This window comes from Tursiops truncatus, chromosome 2, assembly GCF_011762595.2.
Source record: "Tursiops truncatus isolate mTurTru1 chromosome 2, mTurTru1.mat.Y, whole genome shotgun sequence".
In the NCBI taxonomy this organism is placed as follows: Eukaryota; Metazoa; Chordata; class Mammalia; order Artiodactyla; family Delphinidae; genus Tursiops; species Tursiops truncatus.
The window spans coordinates 134,064,173-134,091,102 of record NC_047035.1 but is presented as its reverse complement, the minus strand read 5'-3'; the positions used below and the strand labels follow the sequence as shown (position 1 = coordinate 134,091,102).

The 26,930-nt window shown below is 42.0% G+C and overlaps 1 protein-coding gene across 1 annotated transcript in view; it reads left to right on the top strand.

The window, feature by feature from the left end:
* Window positions 1–22,395, top strand: part of SV2B (synaptic vesicle glycoprotein 2B) — a 79,190-nt gene extending 56,795 nt beyond the window's left edge. The window contains exons 8-12 of the mRNA XM_019945975.2: window positions 157–321; window positions 8,165–8,298; window positions 11,657–11,857; window positions 15,892–16,051; window positions 19,343–22,395. Coding sequence (XP_019801534.1) covers window positions 157–321; window positions 8,165–8,298; window positions 11,657–11,857; window positions 15,892–16,051; window positions 19,343–19,526 — 844 coding nt within the window. The 3' untranslated portion in view covers window positions 19,527–22,395. The remainder of the gene's footprint in view (window positions 1–156; window positions 322–8,164; window positions 8,299–11,656; window positions 11,858–15,891; window positions 16,052–19,342) is intronic.
* The last annotated feature ends 4,535 nt before the right edge of the window (window positions 22,396–26,930 follow it).

Here is a 26,930-nt window from a genome sequence, read left to right as displayed (position 1 = left end):
TTTTTTTCCCTTAGATCTATTAATATGACGAGTTATATTATTAGATATTTCTAATGAACCATACTGATACATTTAAAATGGTCTTGATTTACATCAAGTCCTGAATGCAGTCTCTGATGGTGTTGCTGCTCAAATATTCTGTCTTCTGTATTACAGTTACTATGGACTGACAGTTTGGTTCCCTGATATGATCCGGTATTTTCAAGATGAAGCATACAAGTCCAAAATGAAGGTATTTCACGATGAACACGTGTATGGTGTCACAATCAACTTCACAATGGAAAATCAGATTCACCAACATGGGAAACTTGTGAATGACAAGTAAGTGGGAGACCATGGGCTTTCCTCAGATCAAGGGGGCTGTGTTTGGGGACTGTCTTGGGGAGAGAGCCATTGGGAAGATAAGAATTCAATATGGCGAGGATTGAGCTCCAAGGCTGGTGGAGCATCGCAGCTTACCATGGCTGCCAGAGACTCGACAGTGCCCCTGGTGGCTCTGTCTGTACTGTGCTGTCCCCTGTCATCCTGCCTAAGGTTGATTCATCCAAGGAGGGTCAACCAAATCATCTCTCCTGAGACCTCGCATCTTTAATGGTGATGCGCAGAGAGCCCCTCAGTGATGCCTGACTGGAGAGAGGTCCCAGAGCTCTCACCAGTGAGGTCCTGCACCAACTCACAGCCTGGCTGTGGAGCTTTTTCTCTGATTCTGGATGCTTCTTCAGAAGCAAATCCAGAGGCCAATATAACACTATCTTATGTTATTCTTTCGCCTAACATTACCTCCAAGCGATGATTGGCATGGCCCATTGTCATCAAGAATGTTGTTGTGCTTTGGGGCAAAAATGAGTGGAGTGTTAGAAAAGTCCCGCCCACATCCTCCTCAATCTGTTTGACTCCTCCTCTTCCTACTCCTGGGACACTGAGGTGGATAGTCCAGCCTGTTGGGCTTTCAGAACACCGCTTTGAGGTTGCCCTCTGAAGGCCCCAAATGGGTCAGGGCAGGACAGTTTCCTCCAGGCCACATGCTCCACTAAACTGAGCATTTTCACCTCTGCTGTTTCCCTCCTTGAATTATCCTTAGCAAGTTCACTGGGTCAGTCGAGGGCATGATACACCAGAAACACCACAGCCTAGTGTCAGTGGTATAAACTGCCCCCAGGTTAATGTGTCTGTGCAAGAATTATCACCATGAATTTTCTCCTCCGACTCGGTTCTACTTCCCCAGCCTGCACCCACCTGTGTGTCTAAGTGGCCATGACCGTGACTGTGAGAAAGAAGTGTATGTCTGGGTGAAGTCCAAGGAAGGTGGCTTGGGCAGTCTAGTCCATATGTTCTTACTGGCCAGACCTTAGCAAATGTTCACTGTTATTTAGGATGAGAAAGAAAGTGTGGCAAAAAAAAGGGGAATGTTATTTCTACAAATATAAGGCCCCTGGGGCAGGAAAGTTAGGACCGACTATCCGTGGACATGGAATTCAGATTTTCAGATGATTTTTTAAAATGCTGAGGCTCAGTCACAAACATCTCCACCTTCACGTGCCCATGTATGCACATGCTCTCTTTGGGGACACTTCGGTTCCTGGAATCTGCTGAGAGTGGCCACTCCAGGGATGGCAGCTCGAAGGCTAGTGGTTGGTGGATGGCAACTCTCCCCAGTATTTCTCACCGTCAGGGCTCTTCAATATAAGCCCAGAGATCTTGCGTTGGCATTGCCAAGGAAGAAGTGTTGCCCTTCTTTATTAGAACGCTTTGGAAATGTTGAAAACTAAGGGACATTATGGATGGCTAGATGTCACCCATGATATGTTGTTATTCCCTGCAGAGACGAATTCACTAAAAGAGACCTTATCTATGAAGTTTCCAATGTTCAGTGATACTCTATTGTGGTGTTAGTAATAATAATGATGGTAATGACACTTCTGTGTGCCAGGTGCTTCCTTAAGTGCCTTTCAGAGATTATCTCGTTTAATCCTCACAAAAACTCCAGGAGGCAAGAAATGTGCTTTCTCTTTTACAGGTCGGGAAACAAGCTTAGAGAGGTTGAGTTGCTTGCCCAAATCACACAGCTAACGTAAAAAGATTAGAAATATCCCTCACCAATTCATGCATTCGGACTCCAACCTATGACCTTGACAACTACAAATACCGTCTCACTGGGAAACTCTGCATTCCCGCAAAGGCCCTGTTTTACATGGTGCTTTCTGCATTAAAAAGTTAATTGCAATGCCAGAGCTGTTATGATTTTTTAAAGTAGGTTTTGGAGTTCTAAGACTTAGCTACACAGAAAATGGGAACTTCTGCTCCACCCTGTCCTTTTAAAAGATCCCAGCCTCCCAAAGCTTAAGGCTTGAGGAAGGCGGTGGCCTCATCTGTGGAACCAGGACCCCAGGGAACAATAGAGTTATTGTTAAGGGTCTGCAAATGCATAAGCAGGCCAATGATTGTCTAGGAGTGGATGTAAATATTCTGCACACACAGGTGTTCTACCATGTTTCTGTGTTTCAAATGCATACAAATGTTTTTGTGTGATTATTAAAGTATAAATTCCTTCAGAAGTTGCAATGAGTTCATTTTAATTTGTCATATATATGTAATTCAGTTTTTTAACCAGGGGATACCACTGTCACTTGAAGCTCATAATTTTTACCCCAGCAATTTATTTGAATAAAAATGGGGTTTTTCTCCTTGGAAAAAGATTAGGAACTTTTGAAACTAATCTGAGGACTTGAACCTGGTTTCTTTTCTTGAGTTATGCTGCCATCTGCTGGTCATAAACTAGAAAACATGCCACCTTTGGAAACCTTGAGCCTCTTTGGAGAGTTAAATTCTTTAAGTTCTTTAGCTTGGATGGGGCATTGTCCCCATTCGTACCAGTATTCCCCCTTAGACTTTATCCACACTTTGCTGATTAAAAATTTAAATAAAATTATTTACTTTATTGACTATCACACATGGGGGAAGATTACTTTTAGCAGGGAGAGCAGAGAGAAAGAAAGCAAATGTGTATCTAGAAGAGAGAAGGTTGATTTCACACATCGCAATGAAATGCTACCCACACTGTTAAAAGCATTTTTTAGTGAGGCATCAGTAGGAATTTTCCTCATCTGCAGTGGGTGTGTTTCAGGACAGTAAATCTCTGCGAAGCTGGCAAGGGTGGGAAATGTGTTAAATGTACCTTTTGGCTTCAGGTCTGAGGAAGTAGCCAAGGCTTGAGGGACTTGGGTTCCAAGCCTTGATGGGTCAGTAAATAGCTGAGCCACCTCTGACCAACCTGTTTAAGCCTCTGATTCCACATCTGAAAGTCATAATATTGATATGTAATGTCCATCAGGCTTCAGAGTTAATAAAATATCTCAGCAAAATTTTGTGATTTAATCTAGGTCCGGCATAGGTCTTATAGAGCCTTTTCCTGAATATTTTACAACTAATTTGCTACTGAAAATGGGATTGCTGTTCCTCCATCAGACATTTACCCAGGTTATTGCAGATCAATAGAAATCCTGTTGATTTGAGGATGTTTGTTTTGTCTCTAACCGAGCTCTTTTATTAGTTGTAATAGTTTCCCCTTGTTATTGTTATACCAGCCTATCACCTGCCCATAACAATTGTTTTGTCTCCTTTCTTTTCCTTTTTATTCCATCATGAAATATATCAAATATGTGGAGAATAGAGAATAACACCAACAACCCTATTCAGAGCACCTAGCTTTGTAAAATCATAAACTATGCTACATTGACTTCAGATTTTAATATAGATTAAACATCACTCACTCAGTTGCCCTTCCTGATGCTATTCTTCCTCCTGAGGAGTGATGATCACCACGGTCATAAATCTGGTGTTTTACATTCATGTATGTTTTTATACTTTTCCAATATATTTATGTATCAGTAAACATTGTACAGCATTCTTTTGTGTGCTTTAAATTTTAGGTAAATATCATACTAGTTTATAGATGTGAATGTATAATTCTCATACTGTAAATGTTTCAACTAGTTTTGTTACTTTTAGGCTAGTTACTTCTTTTATTTTAACTATTTTTAATTGAGGTGTAGCTGATGTACAATATTGTGCTGATTATGACATCCGGTTTGGTGATGGATAGAAGCCATGCTAATGGGTATCCTGACTTCAGTGGGGGCATTTTGGGTGTCTTCCTTTTAAGTATGATATTTGCTGTATGTTTTTGCTTGGCCTCCTCTATAAAGTTAAGGAAATTCTTTTTTGTTTTAAGTATGCTGAGAGTTTTTATCATGAAAGTGTATTGAATCTGTCAAACGTTTTTCTGCATCTATTATGATAATCATATTGTTTTCTCCTTGGACCTATTAATATGATATATTAAAATAATATTTTTTTTCAGTATTCAACCATACTTGATTCCTGGGATATATCTTAATCATTCAGTGTGATATATATATATTTTTTTAATAAATTTATTTATTTATTTATTTACTTTTGGGTGTGTTGGGTCTTCGTTTCTGTGCGAGGGCTTTCTCTAGTTGCAGCGAGCGGGGGCCACCCTTCATCGCGGTGCGCGGGCCTCTCACTGTCGCGGCTTCTCTTGTTGCGGAGCACAGGCTCCAGACGCGCAGGCTCAGTAGTTGTGGCTCACGGGCCTAGTTGCTCCGCAGCATGTGGGATCTTTCCAAACCAGGGCTCGAACCCGTGTCCCCTGCATTGGCAGGCAGATTCTCAACCACTGCGCCACCAGGGAAACCCCCAGTGTGAATTTTTTAAAATGGCAATCAGTACATTGACAAATTTGATTTACTAATTTTGTGTTTGTTTGTTTAGATGTTTATAGCAGTTTTATTCATAATTGCCAAAACTTGGAGGCAACGTACATGTCCTTTATTTTTTACAAAAAACTTGTGCAAATATTTCAAATTGGGTTTCAACTTATTATTTTGTTAAGACTATTTTTAGAACAGTTTAGGTTCACAGCAAAATTGAGAGGAAGACACAGAGATTTCCCATATACCCTCTGCCAGAACTACCATATTATCCAGTGATGATCCAAGATGTCCTTGAGTAGGTGAATGGATAAATAAACTGTGGTACATACTGACCATGGAGTATTATTCAGGGCCAAAGAATTAAGCTATGAAGTCATAAAAAGACATTGAGGAACCTGAAATGCACATTCTTAAGTGAAAGAAGCCCCTCTAAAAAAGGCTGCATCTGTATAATTTCAACTATATGACATTCTGGAAAAGGCAAAACTATGAAGATCAGTGGCTGTCAGAGGTTATGGGAGAGGGATGGATAAATAAGCAGAGCATAGAGGATTTTTAGGGCAGTGAAAATAGTCTGCATGAGACCATGACGATGGATACATCTCATCATACGTTTGCTAAAACCCATAGAACTAAGGTTCTATTTAGAATTTTTGCATCTACATGAGATTGGTGTATATTTCCCTTATACTGTTCTTTTTTTTTTTGTGGTCCACGGGCCTCTCACTGTTGTGGCCTCTCCCGTTGCGGAGCACAGGCTCCGGACGCGCGGGCTCAGCGGCCATGGCTCACAGGCCCAGCCGCTCCGCGGCATGTGGGATCCTCCCGGACCGGGGCACAAACCCGTGTCCCCTGCATCGGCAGGCGGACCCTCAACCATTGCGCCACCAGGGAAATCCCCTTATACTGTTCTTATTCAACTTTGGTATCAACCTTATATTCTGAGGCACAAGCACATATGTCCTTAGAGAGTCTGTTTGGTTGACATTAGCACCAGTATTTCTCATCCTCTAAATCTGCTTCTCCATGAAATAATATTTCAACTGTTTGGAGATATAAGATGGCCATGTCCTAAGTCCACTCTTTTATTTCTTTCGCCAATAGCTTCTGCTTCCTTAAAGGAAAAGTTCCACAAGATATTTCTGTTAACTTTTCTTTCAGCCTTTGAAATCTCCTGAATGAAGAATCTTGGACCAGTTTAGTATATAAATTAGAGATTGGAGGAGATGATTTATGTAAAAGACTCATAAAATATGCCTTGGTCCTTTCTCCTTTTATCTCTTCTTTTATGATTTTGGCTTTTCATAACTTACTTGGAGATACATTTTAAGGTCTGTCTGTGTCAGACCTATTATGATTTATGGCTCTGCTTCCTCACCCACTTTTGGTAGAACATTAAAATACCACCGAAGGCCGCATCACCAGCCTATCACTGTATTAAAGAGAAGGATATATTAAGAAGGGCAAAGACCTGAGATACTCTCCAGGAATAGCTTTCCTGAATAAATACATTCAGCATACCAATTACATTAATTTTGACATCAGAGCCATCTTCCTGTAACAAAGGCTTACTGATTCGTTTTTCCATGGAAATATGAAGAGTCCAGTGATAACTTTTGCAGCAAATTTAACCGTAAGAAAAATTGTTGAAAACACTTTGGCTTCCTAGATCAGTGACTCTCACATTTTCTAAAGTATAATAATCTGGCATCTTCCTCTGGTGATCTTAGTTCAAGAGGTCCAGGATGGAATGTAGAAAACTGTATCTTTCACAATAACCTCCCGTTTTATTCTGATGCAAGGGGTCTGGGGACTTCTCTTTGAGAAGCACTGACCCAGGCTTTCTTATTGGGTGGGAGGTCTTTTTGCAGAAGCTAATGAGAGGTGGCTCTAGTTTAGCGTTCTCAGCAGAACACAACAGAGCATAAAGGGTAAAGGGCACTGCGCATTGCATGTGGTCATGGATTGAATGATCTGGTGGCTGTAAAGAGGAACAATGACCCTCAGCGCCCCGTGCTACCTTTGTCCCTGTGATTCCCACTGACTTGTAGTTGTCTGTTTGCTTATTTTTTTCCCATTAGATTTGAGGGCAGGGACCATGTCTTTCTTCTCTGTACTCATAACACCTAAAGCTATGTAAGTATTTGCTGAAGACTGAATATCTAAATAAATGAATAGACAGATGAATGAACAGGTTGTAATTCTTCATAAATGAAGCCAAAGGTTTCTTGCTTAAAAGTTTAACCAAGCTTGGTAAATATAACCAATAGGGGATGATGTTAATATATGTCAGTATATGTTTTTAAATGTAGTATTGTTCTTTTCTTTTAAGTTTATGTAGGAGTTGGAGTCTTGCAGCAGCTCCTAAATGTGGCTGCACCTCATAATCATCTAGGGGTTTTTACCTCTTATTGACTGTTTTATTTTTAAGTAAAAAAGTATTATGTACACTTGATATAAAGAAAAAATGACGTTTGTCTCATGCCCAACCCCCATTGTACCTCCTCAGGGCCAACCACATCTGCCAGTGTCTTGCGTCACTCTCCAGGTATATGCTATGCATTTACAGGCATATGTGCCATATCCTTTCTTACAGGAATGGTCACATGCAATAAACACCATATTGTATTTAATTTTTTCAGTTAACAATATATCTTGAAGGTGGTTCCATATTAAGACATATAGATCTACCTAATAATTATAATGGCTATGTGGCATTCCACTGTATGGTATCTATCTCTCTATCTCTCTATCTATCTATCTATCATCTATCTATCTGTTGTCTATCTATCTAGTAATCCATTGCTGTTATCAGCAATGTTGCAATGAAGATCAGTGAATGTGTCTCTTTGAATGCATGAGCAAGTATGTGCACGATGAATTTTTAGAGGTGGTATTCCTAGGTCAAAGGGATTGTACATTTAAAAGTTTGCAAAACTCCTCTCCAAAGAGGCTGCACCAATTATGTTCTACCAACAATGTGGATGAAAGTGCCCATTTCCCCACTTTTTTTGGTTCAACAAAGATTCTGAGGCCCTCACACATCTACTGCCTTTAAACCTTCTAAGACCATCTGAGGGGTATTCATGTTTTTAAAACTCCTATAGTGAGATGTTATTAACATTTTCATTTCACACTATTTCACATTTCTGTGAGTCTGATGTAGGAGGTCCATGAACCTGCATATGGGAACCACAGGCTGTGTACCTGGACTAGACATCAGCCTCCACTGTCCTGAGGCCCCTCCCCATTTATAAACACACAGTGAAGAGATGGGGAACTAGTCTGGGTTGAAAATAACGTTCCAGCACCTTTGGGTTTGCAGTTCTCCTTTTTTCTGCCTTTCTGTGTTTTCCATCTGAGTCTCAAGTCTCCTTTTTTTTTTTTTTTCCTGGATGAATCATTCAGGGGCTAATTTTTTCCCACAGGTTCACAAAGATGTACTTTAAACATGTACTCTTTGAGGACACTTTATTTGACGAGTGCTATTTTGAAGATGTTACATCGACTGATACCTATTTCAAAAACTGCACCATTGAATCGACCATCTTTTATAACACAGGTAAGGGCACGAACAGGGTGGGCTTGTTGTCTAGAATCAAACTGCTCAGTCATAAGCTTTAGGAGTAGTAAAGTATTCACAGATATTCATGCTGAGTCTTCATGTGGAGAAATGGGTTCCAGCCCCACGTTGGGGCTTCCTTGTGCAACAAAGAAGTTGCACAGCCTTTACCAAGGCATTTAGTTTGTCTGTGTCTCAGTTTGATCACATGTAAAATGGAAATAAAAGTACTGGACAAGTGTTCTGATCTCAACGAGACTGATGCTATATGCTAAGGATCTTTGGTAGGAACAAAGTATGACCCATATTTAAAAAAAAAAAGAAAAAAACAGCATTCCAGGAGGGCTGCATTTTATACCTGGAGTGCGTTCCTGAAGACCTAGCATAATTTGAAACAAAATTCAAGACATATGTTCTCACAATAATAAATGAAAAGGGAAAACTGCATCTTTTCAAGCTTCGTGCGTGAAATGAGATGATAAGAATATTTTAAAATTACACCATTTCAGATTTCCATGATTAAAAAAAAAATCACAAAATTCCACCACTCTCTCACTCCTCATTATTTTTACTGCTCTCATTATAAATTAATACCAAGTGGAGTTGGGTTATAAGGAAACTAATTGAGTTTTACCAGGGGCTTCACCAATATTGCCTCAAGTAAGAAATGTACTATCATTCCCATCTTACAACTAAGGAAACAGCGACTTAAGCAACTTGTCCAAGGCCACAGCTAGCAAGTTGGAGGGACTTTGATTCATCTCTTAATTTGTTTAGCTCTGAAGTCTGTGAACTTTCCACTGAGATACTTGCATTATGTCCAGATCAATGCTTTCTCCCTGGCATTGGCACCAAGGCACAGTTTATGCAAGAACATCCTTTTCCTCCATGATATCAGCCTCAAAAGGTTCAAAATCTGGTCTCTAAATATCCCTTGGTCTTTAAATAGTCAATTATGGGATTTATCTTCCTAATTTATGTTTAGCCTGAACTTAAAAAAATATTAGTGAGTTCTATACATTTACTCTTTGGCATATCTTTTATTTTCTTCTTTCAAGTTTCATTGATGCCTCTTTGCTTGAACACTCTTTTTATTTTATTTATTTATCTTTTTATTTTATTTTATTTTATTTGAGTAAAATTGCTTTACAATGTTGTGTTAGTTTCTACTGTACAATGAAGTGAATCAGCTATATGCATACCTATATCCACTCCCTCTTGGACCTCCCTCCCCGACTTCCCCCCCATCTAGGTCATCACAGAGCACCGAGCTGAGCTCCCTGTGCTATACAGCAGGTTCCCACTAGCTATCTGTTTTACACATGGTAGTGTATTTATGTCAAACCCAACCTCCCGATTTGTCCCACCCTCCCCTTCCCCCCTGTGTCCACATGTCTGTCCTCTACATCTACGTCTCTATTCCTGCCCTACAAATAAGTTCATCTGTACCATTTTTTTAGATTCCACATATGTGCGTTAACATACAATATTTGTTTTTCTCTTTATGGTTTACTTCACTCTGTATGACAGTCTCTAGAACCATCCACGTCTCAACAAATGACCCAATTTCGTTCCTTTTTATGGCTGAGTAATATTCCATTGTATATATGTGCCACATCTTCTTTATCCATTCATCTGTCGATGGACACTTAGGTTGCTTCCATGTCCTGGCTATTGTAAATAGAGCTGCAATGAACATTGTGGTACATGACACTTTTTGAATTATGGTTTTCTCGGGGTATATGCCCAGTAGTGGGATTGCTGGGCCATATGGTAATTCTATTTTTAGTTTTTTAAGGAACTCCATACTGTTCTCCATAGTGGCTGTAATCAATTTTCATTCCCACCAGCAGTGCAAAGGGGTTCCCTTTTCTCCACACCCTCTCCAGCATTTATTGTTTGTAGATTTTTTGATAATGGCCATTCTGACTGGTATGAGGTGATACCTCATTGTGGTTTTGATTTGCATTTCTCTAATGATTAGTGATGTTGAGCATCCTTTCGTGTGTTTGTTGGCAATCTGTATATCTTCTTTGGAGAAATGTCTATTGAGGTCTTTTGCAAACACTTGCAGTCATGAAATGTCAGAGCTGGGAAGCAGTGGAGATCATTAGGTGTTTTCCTCTAACTTCATAGGTAGAAGCTCAGGGAGGTTAAAGTGGGTCAGCCACAGAGCCAGTTCCCAAACCTAGGTTTCCTGAGAGCCTTATATAGTGACCTTTTTGCTAGAATAGCTGATGTTAGAAGGTATCAGAAAACATGGAACTGGTTCCGAAGCAAATGGTTATTCTTATTTTTTAAGACTTTATTTTTTTAGAGAAGTTTTAGGTTCACAACAAAATTGGAAGAAAGATACAGGGATTTCCATATGCCGCCTGCTCCCATGCCATAGCCTCCCCCATTATCATCATCCTCCACCAGAACGGTACATTTGTTATAATTAATGAACCTAGGCATCATCATCACCCAAACTAGCTTTCTCTAGTTGCTGCGAGTGGAGGCTAGTCTTCGTTGAGGTGCACAAGCTTCTCATTGCGGTGGCTTCTCTTTGTTGTGGAGCACAGGCTCTAGGCGCGTGGGCTTCAGTAATTGTGGCACGTGGGCTCAGTAGTTGTGGCTCACAGGCTCTGGAACACAGGCTCAGTAGGTGTGGCGCATGGGCTTAGTTGCTCCGTGACATGTGGGATCTTCCCGGACCAGGGCTTGAACCCATTTCCCCTGCCTTGGCAGGCGGATTCTTAACCACTGCGCCACCAGGGAAGCCCTAAGGTTTATTTTTGCTGTTGTACATTCTATGGGCTTGGACACATGGATAAGAGTCATCATCATAATATCATACAGAGTGTTTTTACTGCCCTAAAAATCCACTGTACTCTACTTAGTCATCTCTTTCCCTCCTCCACAACCAAGGAGCAAATGGTTTTTATTCTGAAGCATGTTCAGGGTTCTGCATGGGCTTTGGAGTGATTGGCTCAATCTGGATCTGATTCTCTGGTCATTTCCCTTGTACACACTGGGTAGCCTCAGAGGAGTAGCCCAGGTACGGTGGCCCTCAACGCCATCTTGTTGATACAAACAGAACTATTATCTGGCTTGAAAGATGCTGTACTTAAACATGTCCCTCAGTGAATGTTCATTTCCCCTTGCTTATAGGAACTTGAACAGGTCATTACATTTTTAAAGGTTTCCCACTTCATCCATACCTGGCCACGCATCACCTGGATTTTGAGACTGTCTGATTGCCAGGGGGCGGTGCCACCTGCCCAAGGAAGGGGCATAACTTTATCCCTGTTTCTGCCCCAAATCTCTCCAGCCTCCCTCCATTTCATGTGAACCAGACGTTTCCTTCTCTCCGCAGACCTCTACCAGCATAAGTTCATCAACTGTCATTTTATCAACGTCACCTTTCTGGAGCAGAAGGAGGGCTGCCACATGGACTTAGAGCAAGATAACGACTTCTTGATTTACCTCGTCAGCTTCCTCGGCAGTCTGTCTGTCTTGCCTGGGAACATCATATCTGCCCTTCTCATGGATAGAGTCGGAAGGCTCAAGATGATCGGTGAGTTGTGAGGGACGCCGCATTCGTGCTCTCGTGGGCTAAGGCAGTGGCTTAAAATGTATGAAAGCAGTGGACTTTTTCTTAAAGAAATCTCACACAGGAAACCACACAGGTAAGATGGAATCTGCTGGTGTAGAACCAAGGAGGCACATCTGCAAAACCCCAGGGCCCCGTGGAGGTCTGGTCCATGCCAGGGACACATCTTCATTTCCTGACTCAGCAATTCTGTGACAGTTACTTATTTTATTAGCACTTCAATAGGATATTAAATACATCCACTGTACCCACTCTGTAAAATGCTCTTAAATGAGCATTGGTTTCATTTGATGATTTAAAATAAATCCTATTACTTATGATTATTTAATAGTGATAACATTTTGGGCTTTGGAGTTGGATAGGCTCATGTTGGAATCCTATCACCTAAAGACTGTTTGACTGGACACGTTCCTTTACGTCTCTGGGACGTATCTTATAGATAAGGAGACCTATAATGAGCTGGTAGGGGTTTGTGAAGATGGAGCATAATGTACCCAAAGCATCTCATAGTGCTTGGTGCATTGCAGGTTCTCATGTCTGCCTTGCCTCATTCAGCAGTTTGTTACTGAAACACATGCCAGGCATAGTGAACAAGAAACAAAATATATACACCCAGGGCCAGGGAAATTGTACACCCATTAAAATATGAGTCAAGGCCAAGAAAGGGGAAGCAGACCGTATGCTAATAAACATGCCATGAGTTCTGCCCCAGGGATATAGCTGATCAGTAAAAATCAATTCCAAGATCCTAGCAGCAAAGCTCAAAGGAAACAAGATAAATCACATAATCATTTTGTCAATAAGTAGTAGCATGAATATGTAGAATGGTGAGCCCAAGACATGCCTGTGATTTCTGCTTTTCAATCTTGTGGTGAGGACGGTCATCTCTCAGGCATGGCAGATTGAGCTGTGTCCCCTGTTAGCGGCGATGCCCTGGTTAGATCTGAAACCTGATGACGGAAGATGGTGGCTTATTAACTTCTGTGACACTCGTGCCCAGCACGGTGCCTGCCACTGAGTTGCCACTTAGTAATGCTGTGGGACTGACCTGAGCCAGCGACGATGACCTCTTTCCTAGATGAGTTGGAAGCACGATGGTTAAAATAATACCTCTGTTTGCTCCAGTGAGACAAAGACTGTGAGAGTAGATGTGTGACACTTCTGCCATTCTGTCACTGGCCCTTTTTTTAAAAATTTATTTTGGAAATATTAATATGTAATGAGCTAGACAAATAGTGTGTTTGGAGCAGTCTCTCCAACCTGTCTAATCAACGTAGAGAAGAAAAGCAGGTGACCGAACCCAAACATTTTTACTTGGCACTTGAACTAAATCACTTGGAGCAGCTCTGACAAGCCTATTTTTATGGGAAAAAAACACAACAATTTTGGAGGAGAAAAGAGCAATCTTCATACCAGAAAGTAAATTTCTGTCTCTGGTATTTTAAGTCCCAGGGTTGAACAGTGAATTCTGTGGTCAGGTCCTGGAGTAGCTGAGGAAGTTCTTGGGAGATGAGGGTCGATAAAGGGTGGGGTGGGTGCATCTGTGAAGAAGAATGGACGGCCCCCCTCGACCAGGGACAGAGGGAGGGCGGGGCACAGGGAGCAGGCAGGGCAGGGAGAGAGTGGACAGCCTCTTCTTCGCCACTGAAGCCCTTCTTGTCATCATGAATGTATCCCAGATAAAAATTGATTTCTCTAATGCTAAATAGAGCCATACCCCCCAAACTGGATATCTGGAACTAATATTTATTATTCTTTATATCTTGCTTTTTTATTAATGCCCGTATTTTGTTTCTGAGCCAGATTGTTTAAAGCTCGGACAGTGCCCCCTTTGTATCTTTAGTAAAAGGTCTGGCATACAGTGCATTAACTGCGATATTCTCAGGGCCCAGTAAATACTAGGTGCTCAATAAATGTCACCATGGGATGTGGGTGACCTGTTTTGAAACTGCCTCTCCCATGACCCTTAGACAAATCCCCTATCGAGTCTGCTGGAGAATCATTTATCCTGCTTTCTCTGCTGCTGTGCCCTTTCCTGGGCAGAAGTTGTGCCTTGTTAACAGCAGAGAAGAAAGTTTTGCTGATGAGCCTGCTACTCTTCATTTCTTCATTCAATAAACATTAATTTATGCAGCATAATTCTCCGCCAGGCTATGGGAATACAGCAATAATTGACACAGACAGCATCCTTGTGCTTAAGGGAAAAATGATCTATTGGGAGAGACAGATGTAAACTAGAAATTTCATTTAACTAACACTTAGGAAGTGCTTATTATAGGTCAGGTTTTTTTCCAAGCGTTTTGTAAATATTAGCATATTTAACCCTCACCATAGCCCTGTGTTGGGGAAAGTGAGACAGCCCAGGGAGGTTGTGACCTCACTCAAGGTCACACAGGGGGAGCTGGGATTTGACCTCAGGCCTCTCCATCACAAGGGGAATAAGAACTAATGATGAGAGTGGAAGAACTGGGCACCAGAGGGACCTATAGTGAGAAGACCTAACATAGTTGAGGGGTCAGTTCCCTATCACTGAATTTATTTGATGATAATATTTTGTATTCAACGAACATTGTACACCAAGCCCCATGGCTGGCCACTTTGAGGGATGCATGCATGTCGGTGATACAGTTCTCAGGGCACTTGTGGTCCAGTCGATGCCAGTCTCCTCCCATTCTAGTTCTCTCCTTGCTGTTGGAAAGAAGCTACCAGGCTATCCAGTCACAGCCCTAGCCCTTCTCAGAATCAATAGAAATAAAGCAGACAGTTACCATTCCCCAGCTCTTCAGCAGGGTTTGGCACCAGTCTCGGCAGCTCCAGGTCTGAGGGTGAGATTCCAGGTGGAGGCCCCCCAGGGAGGCACTTGTGGGTGAGGCCAGACCAGCCTTCTGGTTTCTTGGCAACCTGAAGACCTCCCTCTTCCAGGGTTCTGATGCCTGGGTGGGACTCTTGCCCTGTTTCCTAACTGGTTGTTTGGGACCTGCTTTTCTTCCTTCCTTTCTGCTAACTAGTCCCACCGCATTTCCAGACGTCCTCTTGATCTGTGCCCTGCACTCACTCCAGGCTTCCCAAGCTCTTCTGGGCTGGATGTATTGGATTTCAGTAGGATTTGACATGGCCTTCTTTCAGTGGAATCTCTTATCATTAGCTGTATCACCCAGGGTCCTGGTGGGAAAAGGAATTTACCCCAGAGAGTTCTAGGGAAGAGACTGTATGATGCGGCAGGTTTTAGAGGTGTGGGCAGGGTTATGGGAACAAATGAGGCAGATGAGACACCCAGATACTAGCAGAAGTGGGCAGCAGGCTCTACCTCCAGGGCTGCAGGGACAAAGGGAGAAAACAGCAGTAACCGAGCCCAGGGAGAGCTGGAACCAAGGAGCAGGTGGTGTCCGGGAGGAACTGTCGTCCTGGGGGGAAGCAGCCTTTGCCAATAAAGGGCTTATAAAGCAGGATGGGAATTAGGAAGAAGTATGCCAAGCCCTTTCTCCTCACAACTGACAAGGAACCCCCAGGTATGCAGTCCATGGGGGTTAGCTTCCCGGGGCACAGAGCAGAGCTGAGAAGGGCAGCTCAGATATCTGGGGTAGAGATGGGCATACACGAAAATAAGCAGCATGGCCCTTACTCAGGTGTTCTTCTGTTGCCCGTTTGCAGCTGTGTTCTCAGTGGAACGTGAGCTCCACGAGAGTAGAGTCTTTTGATCCTGATGTATCTCGGGCACCTTAGAACAGTGTCTGGAGCATAATAAATTCTCTGCTAATACCCACACGCTCTGCCTTGTTCTCAGTTATTCTGGGCTGGACAGCACCATAGGGTGAGGTTTTCGATATCCTTCCTGGAGGCTAATTCTGGTGATATGACCCACATAGAAGTCTCTAATCCCATGGCTGGGGTACCATGTACGGGGTCCACATCTTTCTTTGTGTCGAGATGAATCTGTTTTTTCAGGTGTTGTCTGCCACGGGCTTCATGTTTCTTTCTGCCCTGATCTCCCTCTGCAGGTGGCTCCATGCTCATCTCGGCTGTCTGCTGCTTCTTCCTATTTTTTGGCAACAGTGAGTCGGCGATGATTGGCTGGCAGTGCCTGTTCTGTGGGACAAGCATTGCTGCCTGGAATGCTCTGGATGTGATCACGGTGGAGCTGTATCCCACCAACCAGAGGTCAGTTCCTCTCTGGGCTTCCCTCTGGGACTTTGTTGGACTTCTTTGTCCAGAAGTCTATCTGCCCCAAGATCCTCCACCATGGCCATCTTGGGCTTCTTCTTCTTTTTTTTTTTTTTTTTCCATTTTTTTAAGTAAACATTTTATTTTGGAATAATTTTAAGTTTACAGAAAGGTTCCAAAGATAGTACAGAACGTTTCTGCATACACTTCACCTAGCTTCCCCTAATATTAGCATCTTACATAACTATGGTACATTTGTCAAAACTAAGAGATTAACATTGGTACATTATTAGACTCTGACTTTATTTGGTTTTCACTAGTTCTTCCACTAATGTCCTTTTTTTTTCTGTTTCAGGATCCAACCCAATATACCACATTGCATTTAGGGTGTTTTTTGTTTTCTTTTTTTTAACATCTTTATTGGAGTATAATTGCTTTACAATGGTGTGTTAGTTTCTGCTTTATAACAAAGTGAATCAGTTATACATATACATATGTTCCCATTTCCCCTCCCTCTTGCATCGCCCTCCCACCCTCCCTATCCCACCCCTCTAGGTGGTCGCAAAGCACCGAGCTGATCTCCCTGTGCTATGCGGCTGCTTCCCACTAGCCATCTATTTTACACTTGGTAGTGTATATATGTCCATGCCACTCTCTCACTTCATCCCAGCTTACCCTTCCCCATCCCCGTGTCCTCAAGTCCATTCTCTACATCTGTGTCTTTATTCCTGTCTTGCCCCTAGGTACATCAGAACCTTTTTTTTTTTTTAGATTCCATATATATGTGTTAGCATACGGTATTTGTTTTTCTCTTTCTGACTTCACTCTGTATGACAGACTCTAGGTCCATCCACCTCACTACAAATAACTCAATTTCGTTTCTTTTTATGGCTGAGTAATATTCCATTGTATATATGTGCCACATCTTCTTTATCCTTTCATCCGATGATGGACACTTAGGTTGCTTCCATGTCCTGGCTATTGTAAATAGAGCTGCAATGAACATTTTGGTACATGACTCTTTTTGAATTATGGTTTTCTCAGGGTATATGCCCAGTAGTGGGATTGCTGGGTCATATGGTAGTTCTATTTTTAGTTTTTTAAGGAACCTCCATACTGTTCTCCATAGTGGCTGTACCAATTTACATTCCCACCAACAGTGCAAGAGGGTTCCCTTTTCTCCACACCCTCTCCAGCATTTATTGTTTGTAGATTTTTTGATGATGGCCACATCTTGGTCTTCTTGGTGTTCCATGGACCAAATGTCTTTTAGGTAGTTGAGTTTCTCCTGCCTGGGGGCTGGCATAGGCTGGGAGTGGGAAGGCTAAGGCTTGATAGGGTGGGGTGGATGGCAAGATGCAAAGGATAAGGGCAAACCTTGTCCCGGAGAGAAGAACTAGGACTAAACCATATGTATCGTGCAATCCAAAGGGAGGTGAGAACAGGCCTGCCAATGGGAAATGAAGTGAAAAGGTGCAGAACTAGACAAACAAAGGGTGGGGCAGAAATAAAGGTGGGTATGAGGCATGATGGTCTAGGGCATTTGTGGAGAATGGGGCAGGGATGCCCAGGGTTTCCTTTTATTTTGTGCATGCCCTGTGGGAAGAGGCCTGGTTTAAAGGCATAGGGTCAAGGCCATTGCTTAGCAGTTATTTCTCCTCTTGGAGGGGGACTTTTCAGGACAGCAGGTAAGTGGCTCTTTGGCCAGAAAGGAATGTGAAGTGGTGTGGAAGGCAGGTAAATGCAATTCTGCATCAAATCTTAATGATATTCCCAAGATTGATGACAGAGGTATTGGGATAGAGGTAGCTATGGAAAAGCACAGAACAGTGAATTTGGAGCCTTTTCTGTGAATCAAAGAACTTCTAAGTTTTACAAGAAATAAGAAGAGGAAAAGTTATCATTAGTTCAATGGTATGTGATTTTAAATCCAGGAAACCTAAGAGAATTAAAGAGACTACCAGAAACAATAAAATAATTTGGTAAGGTGGTCAATAATAAAACTAATTTAATAATTTATAGATTTTAAAATATATCAAAAAATTAAAATTGAAATCCATCTAATAATAGAAGAAATCATAAAATATATAGGAATCAATTTGATGAGAAAGGTGAAACACTTATGTGAAGAAAGCCATAAAGCTTTACTGAGAGATATAAAAGAAGACTCAACTATATGTCAAGATATATCTTACGGAACTCTACAAAGGTTTAATCTTACAAAAATGTCAAGTATTCTTTAGTTTTTAAAGAGTTCATTCAAAACTCCATGAGATTTTTCCACACTCTGGGAACTTGAAAAAATTAGTCTAAAGTTTATTTGGAAAAATACACATGTGAAAATATCTAAGAAAATTCAGAAAACAAAAGGATTGGGATTGGGGCTGGTGAAAATGGATAAAGGTATAGTGTAGTATAGTTACAGAAAAAATGTAAAAAGAATTTAAAGTACAAAAATATAGCCATATTCTTCATAAACTAGTGGTGTGAAATAGAGATATTTTGCTTAATCTGAGGAGGACTAGTGCTGGGAATATTGTCTCTGTATATAGATGGAGTCAGAAAAGGATTGATGGTTAACAGTAGTTATCACTGGGAAGTGTGATTAGTAACAATTAAGATTAGCTTCTGCCATGGGTGACACAGACCCCAAATAACTGCACACTTAGGAAGATAGGCACTAAAGGCTCTTTTTATCTTCTTCTTCCTCTTTCATGACCTCAGCCATGGTCCAAGATGAGACCATTTATATTCCAGGAAGCAGGATGGGAGGAAAAAGGATAAAAGAAGAGAGCAAAAGGACCACTCTTGACATCTCTTAAGGGAGTTTCTCAGGAGCTGCTGGAAGTACTTACATCCCATTGGCCTAAACTTAGTCACATGGCCAGACTCAGAAACAAGGGAATCTGGGAAATGTAGTCTTACATTTGGAGAAATGCTATTTAGGGAGAACTAACAGTCTCTGCCACAAGAGGGTCAAAGTGTTATTAATAGGGAACACTTACACTTTCTGCTTCATTCTTTCAAGTTGGGGAAGGAGATACTCCAAAATGTTAATAATGGTGATTACTTTCAGTGGTGAAGTTATATATTCTTGCATCTTTATGTTATTCTGTACTTCCAAATTTCTAAAATAAGAATGTGTTACTTTTACATTTAGGAAGAAAAATTCTCTCCCACACCTTCACCATACTTCTTTAACAAGGGAAAGAAAGAACCCAGTCCCACATATCTAAGGAGGTCTAGTTTGCATCTCCCAGAATGATTTACTTTCTTCTTCTCTTACAGGGCAACAGCCTTTGGCATCCTCAATGGATTATGCAAATTTGGTGCCATCTTGGGAAACACCATCTTTGCTTCTTTTGTTGGGATCACCAAAGTGGTCCCCATCCTTCTGGCTGCTACTTCTCTCGTTGGGGGTGGCCTGATTGCTCTACGACTGCCAGAGACTCGAGAACAGGTCCTGATGTGAACAACCTACAGGGAAGGGAAATGTTGGAAGAACCTCGTCCAGGAACCTTAACTGCACCTACACTTCCTGTCCATCACTGTCCAGAGGACACCTGGATAGCACAGGAGGAGAAGTTGAATTTGTGACCCCTAGTCTAGCACCCATTTCAGCTGTCTATATGTTTGTAACTCAGGTGACTGATTTGAGGGTGTCCTGAGCTGTCCTCCCTTAGAGTCCCAGAACTGTGTGCTTGGCTAATGGTGTCCCCAGCCCAGGGCAAGGGAGGAGGGATCATGCCCTCCAAACTAAGTAAGGGGTATTTCCACAAGTGAGGTGCAAGGACTTTTTTCATTCATTTCAAAATGAATTTGAGAAACACTCAATGTCCTCCATAAAGTTCCTCGGAGCCCAAGGACCTGACAAATTGACTTGGCAGGGAAGTTGAGTCATCATATGAATACTGAAGTACAGGATACATATATTTTTGCATTTAAAGTATTACTTATCATAGTTTCCATTTGAAAATTGGCACAATAGCATTGAAGATACTCTGATATAGAAAACCAAATATGTGAGCAATATCTGTAGAAATCTACTTTACCCCCTCGAAGGGTCCTAAGTTTTCCATGATGATTAGGTGGTGAACTTAAGAATAATATTTATTCCTATTTTGATCTCGTCAAAGAAACTTAATGGGATAGGTATTCTGTAAACTAACTTTGTACATAACTGTCTTTGGGTTTCATTTGCAGAAATGATATCTGCAAATATTTGCCAGCATTTAGCCATATTTTGAGAGGACTTGGTGTTTGAGTTTCCAGAAAATTGGGGCTGATGGAATGAAGTGCAAGCACAACTTCTTACAGCCGTTTAACTTGCTGTCGAGAGGATGCACTTAGCAAATTCACGTTGTACAGTTCCTTTCATCCAGGCGCTTTTCTTCATGTTGGGGGAGGAGTTACTTTCCTTTCTTACACAGATCACTGGTGAAACGCAAGCTCACCATCTTCCATCCTGGCATTTGACGTTGCTGCTCACCCAGAAGAAACACGGGAAGTCTTCCGTGACCTCTGGCACCCTCTTTGTAGGCGAGAATAAAACATGGTGGACAACATGGGGGATTGAGGGAGGTGTGGGGAAGTGTAGCCACAGATCTTCAAAGTGTAAATTTAGCAGTAAAACTCAATCCGTATTTGTTATAATGGTCAGGTCCAATGAAAAATCTACCTGATATGTCTCGGTTCAGGGTTTTTGAAGCAGTCATTGGCATGGGAGTTAGGGAGTGTAGTGGATGTCACATATGTTTACCTTCAGTGTTCCAAGAGAACACTTTCCTGAGATCCAGTTTGAAACATGAATGGGGGTAGGGGTGGGGGTGGGGTGAGGAACCCAGGACAAACTGTTTGGCAAAGGTCAGTAATAGACTGAAGTCTTGACTCCATAGAAAAAGAACAATGTTTCACCCATCAGAACTGTCCTGCATGGAAGGGACAGTGAGCTGTAAAACCCCTGCCACCAGAGGTGAACTTGCTGAGGCCAGGTGAACACCAGTCACCAAGAACTAGTTCTTTGAATTGATTTGCGATGCTCTCAATTCTGTAAAGTGCCACACTTTCTCTACCAGAAACCTCAAAAATTTAAACAAAATGATGGCTGCATTGAGTGTATTTTCTATTTTGGAGAAACACCAAGTCCCGTGATAACTTCAGGCCATCTTTTGGTTATTCTCTGGAGTAGAAGAAGGTAGACAGGAGGAAAGAGTATATTCTATAACACATTTCTACCCTGGATTTGAGATCAATTTTAATGGTTAAAAGGTTTTCTCTGCTTCTCATGTTCCCCACCTCTTTACTGGCCGTTTTTTTTTTTTTCTGTGCAGGGAAGGAAGACACATCAACTCTGATTTGACATCTTGATTCCCCCAAATATATAAATATACCATTGTGTGTTAGTGTTTCTCTCAGTGTTTTACAGGAGTTACCTAACATCAGTGCTACATCAGTAATGAGAGAGCCAATGTAATATAGCTGTAATATACTTGCTTGTGATACAAAATACACTGGCTAGGTTCATAAAACAGAATTGTGTAAACTGGGATTACCACATCCCTTATAACATTATTCTTCAATGGGATAACACAATTCGATGAGCCGTTACTGCTTAAGAAGTTTACAAGGCAGTGAGGGTCTGCATTTCTAGTTATGATGGATCTTGCAAATCTAAAACCTGATTAATTTTTGAGCATTGGAATGGCTGCAACGATTTGGGGTAAACTCCATTTGATTCCTAAGTTCTAACTTCTGCATTATCTTTATGGCTCCTTTATACCAACAACCTAACCAACCAAGGGCAATTCGCATCCCATCAATCATTCAGGCCTTTGTAAAGGTACAGCCATGCTCGCAGCCTTTTCCCACGAAGGATTGTCTGGCACTGGGACCTGGCCACTTCTTAAATGCTGTCACTCTTGCTGAGATAAATGCTTCTTTAAAAATAGTCTCTGTGGCAGGTCATTGGGGGATAATGTACAGCATTCCTGGCCAGGCGCTTCTTTTTCATTTCATGTTCTACCCTGAGAAATTTCTTATGGCATCCGTGGAGAATTAAAGGGATGAGGCTCTCCCTCATTGAGTAAATCTGTTTGCAGTTCATGATGTATTTTATGATGCCCAGTTTGGGAGTAGTTACTTTTAATGGTCTCAGCTGTATTGTGTCATCCCTTGATGCTGATTTTTTGATCTTTTGTTTTACTGGAAATAAATAGTGAAAGGGGTGTGCCTGTTTGTGACGTTTATAGCACACAACCCAGAGGTCATGTAATAACCCCATTCCCAGGGTTCCCTGGCACCTTGTATTAGTTCATTAAAAATAATAATAAAAATAATTGTAAGCAAACCTTAAAGAACTGAGACTAGAGATTATTTCCAGATGCTACAGTCTATTCTGGATTCTTAGATTGATTGGACCAGCTGGGAGGAATGCTGACAATCATTTCCTTCAACTTCCTTATTTTGCATAGGGGGACCTTGAGAGGTTAAATGATGTGACCAAGGTGACATGTAGTTCTTGGAGTGGGTTACAAGTCCTACGATAATGCTGTCCGTCTAGTTCTGGACTAATCTCTCAGTCACTGATATGTTACTACAAGGTCTCCCATAGTCTTTGAGGAAAGGGAAAATGTGACCAACACTTACCTGTGACCATTCATTGAAAGCTCACATGATTGGTTTATATAGAGTAAGTTGAAGGTCCAGTATAAACACGAAAGGATTAGTATGTATGCATCCATTCAGTCAGCCATTCATTTGTTTATTCAACAAACCCTAATGGTAGGAAGATGGCGGAAGAGTAAGACGCGGAGATCACCTTCCTCCCCACAGATACACCAGGAATACATCTACCCGTGGAACAGCTCCTACAGAACACCTACCGAGCGCTGGCAGAAGACCTCAGACCTCCCAAAAGGCAAGAAACTCCCCACGTACCTGGGTAGGGTAAAAGAAAACAGAATAAACAGAGACAAAAGAATAGGGACGGGACCTGCACCAGTGGGAGGGAGCCGTGAAGGAGGAAAGGTTTCCACACACTAGGAAGCCCCTTCGCGGGCGGAGACAGCGGGTGGCGGAGGGGGGAAGCTTTGGAGCCGCGGAGGAGAGCACAGCAACAGGGGTGCAGAGGGCAAAGCGGAGAGATTCCCGCACAGAGGATCGGTGCCAACCGACACTCACCAGCCCGAGAGGCTTGTCTGCTCACCTGCCGGGGCGGGCGGGGCTGAGAGGCAAGGCTCGGGCTTTGGGCGGGGCGCAGGGAGAGGACTGGGGTTGGCGGCGTGAACACAGCCTGAAGGGGGCTAGTGCACCACAGCTAGCCGGGAGGGAGTCCGGGGAAAAGGTCTGGAGCTGCCGAAGAGGCAAGAGACTTTTTCTTCCCTCTTTGTTTCCTGGTGCGGGAGGAGAGGGGATTAAGAGCGCTGCTTAAAGGAGCTCCAGAGACGGGCGTGAGCCGCGGCTATCAGCACGGACCCCAGAGACGGTCATGAGATACTAAGGCCGCTGCTGCCACCACCAAGAAGCCTGTGTGCGAGCACAGGTCACTATCCACACTCCCTTTCTGGGGAGCCTGTGTAGCCCGCCACTGCCAGGGTCCGTGATCCAAGGACAACTTCCCCGGGAGAACGCAAGGCGTGCCTCAGGCTGGTGCAACGTCACGCTGGCCTCTGCCACCGCAGGCTCGCCCCGCATCCGCACCCCTCCCTCCCCCCGGCCTGAGTGAGCCAGAGTCCCCAAATCAGCTGCTCCTTTAACCCCGTCCTGTCTGAGCGAAGAACAGACGCCCTCTGGCAGCCTACATGCAGAGGCGGGTCCAAATCCAAAGCTGAACCCCGGGAGCTGTGCGAACAGAGAAGAGAAAGGGAAATGTCTCCCAGCAGCCTCAGGAGCAGCGGATTAAACCTCCACAATCAACTTGATGTACCCTGCATCTGTGGAATACATGAATAGAAAACGAATCATCCCAAATTGAGGAGGTGGACTTTGGGAGCAAGATATATTACTTTTTCCCCTTTTCCTCTTTTTGTGAGTGTGTATGTGTATGCTTCTGTGTGAGATTTTGTCTGTATAGCTTTGCTTTCACCATTTGTCCTAGGGTTCTGTCCGTTCTTTTTTTTTTTTTTTTTTTTTTTTACTTTTTTAAAAAATTTGTTGCTTAATAATTTTTTATTTTATTTTATCTTACTTTATTTTATTTTAACCTTTTTCTTTCTTTCTACTTTTCTCCCTTTTATTCTGAGCCTTGTGAAGGACAGTCTCTTGGTGCTCCAGCCAGGAGTCAGTGCTGTGCCTCTGAGGTGGGAGAGCCAACTTCAGAACACTGGTCCACAAGAGACCTCTGAGCTCCATGTAATATCAAACGGTGAAAATCTCCCAGAGATCTCCATCTCAACACCAAGACCCAGCTTCACTCAACAACCAGCAAGCTACAGTGCTGGACACCCTATGCCAAACAACGAGCAAGAGAGGAACACAACCCCACCCATTAGCAGAGAGGCTGCCTAAAATCATAATAAGGCCACAGACCCCAAAACACACCACCAGACGTGGACCTGCCCACCAGAAAGACAAGATCCAGCCTCATCCACCAGAACACAGGCACTAGTACCCTCTATCAGGAAGCTTACACAACCCACTGAACCAACTTTAGCCACTGGGGACAGACATCAAAAACAACAGGAACTACAAACCTGCAGCCTGCAAAAAGGAGAGCCCAAACACACTAAGATAAGCAAAATGAGAAGACAGAAAAACACACAGCAGATGAAGGAGCAAGACAAGAACCCACCAGACCTACCAAATGAAAGGAAATAGGCAGTCTACCTGAAAAAGAATTCAGAATAATGATATTAAAGATGATCCAAAATCTTGGACACAGAATACAGAAAATTCAAGAAACATTTAACAAGGACCTATAAGAACTAAAGAGGAAGCAAGCAACAATGAGCAACACAATAAATGAAATTAAAAATACTCTACAGGGGATCAATAGCAGAATAACTGAGGCAGAAGAACGGATAAGTGACCTGGAAGATAAAATAGTGGAAATAACTACTGCAGAGCAGAATAAAGAAAAAAGAATGAAAAGAATGGAGGACAGTCTCAGAGACCTCTGGGACAACATTAAACGCACCAATATTTGAATTATAGGGGTACCAGAAGAAGAAGAGGAAAAAAAAGGGACTAAGAAAATATTTGAAGAGATTATAGTTGAAAACTTCCCTAATATGGGAAAGGAAATAGTTAATCAAGTCCAGGAAGCACAGAGAGTCCCATACAGGATAAATACAAGGAGAAATACGCCAAGACACATATTAATCAAACTGTCAAAAATAAAATACAAAGAAAGCATATTAAAAGCAGCAAGGGAAAAACAACAAATAACACACAAGGGAATCCCCATAAGGTTAACAGCTGATCTCTCAGTGGAAACTCTGCAAGCCAGAAGGGAGTGGCAGGACATAATTAAAGTGATGAAGGAGAAAAACCTACAACCAAGATTACTCTACACAGCAAGGATCTCATTCAGATTTGATGGAGAAATTAAAACCATTACAGACAAGCAAAACCTGAGAGAGTTTAGCACCACCAAACCAGCTTTACAACAAATGCTAAAGGAACTTCTCTAGGCAAGAAACACAAGAGAAGGAAAAGACCTACAATAACGAACCCAAAGCAATTAAGAAAATGGGAATAGGAACATACATATCGATAATTATCTTAAATGTAAATGGATTAAACACTCCCCCCAAAAGACACAGACTGGCTGAATGGATACAAAAACAACACCCATATATATGCTCTCTCTACAAGAGACCCACTTCAGACCTAGGGACACGTACAGACTGAAAGTGAGGGGATGGAAAAAGATATTCCATGCAAATGGAAATCAAAAGAAAGCTGGAGTAGCAATTCTCATATCAGACAAGAGAGACTTTAAAGTAAAGACTATTACAAGAGACAAAGAAGGGCACTACATAATGATCAAGGTAGGCATAGAGGGAACTTTCCTCAACATAATAGAGGCCATATATAACAAACCTACAGCCAACATCGTCCACAATAGTGAAAAACTGAAACCATTTCCACTAAGATCAGGAACAAGACAAGGCTGGCCACTCTCACCACTATTATTCAACATAGTTTTGGAAGTTGTAGCCACAGCAATCAGAGAAGAAAAAGAAATAAAGGGAATCCAAATCGGAAAAGAACAAGTAAAGCTGTCACTGTTTACAGATGACATGATACTCTACATAGAGAATCCTAAAGGTGCTACCAGAAAACTACTAGAGCTAATCAATGAATTTGGTAAAGTAGCAGGATACAAAAAAATGCACAGAAATCTCCGGCATTCCTATACACTAATGATGTAAAATCTGAAAGTGAAATCAAGAGAACACTCCCATTTACCATTGCAACAAAAAGAATAAAATATCTAGGAGTAAACCTACCAAAGGAGAAAAAAGACCTTTATGCAGAAAATTATAAGACACTGATGAAAGAAATTAAATATGATACAAATAGATGGAGAGATATACCATGTTCTTGGATTGGAAGAATCAACATTGTGAAAATGACTATGCCCTCCAAAGCAATCTACAGATTCAATGCAATCCCTATCAAACTACCACTGGCATTTTTCACAGAACTAGAACAAAAAATTTCAGAATTTGTATGGAAACACAAAAAACCCCGAATAGCCAAAGCAATCTTGAGAACGAGAAATGGAGCTGGAGGAATCAGGCTCCCTGACTTCAGACTATACTACAAAGCTACAGTAATGAAGACAGTATGGTACTGGCAAAAAACAGAAATATAGATCAGAGGAACAGGATAGAAAGCCCAGAGATAAACTCACACACATATGGTCACCTTA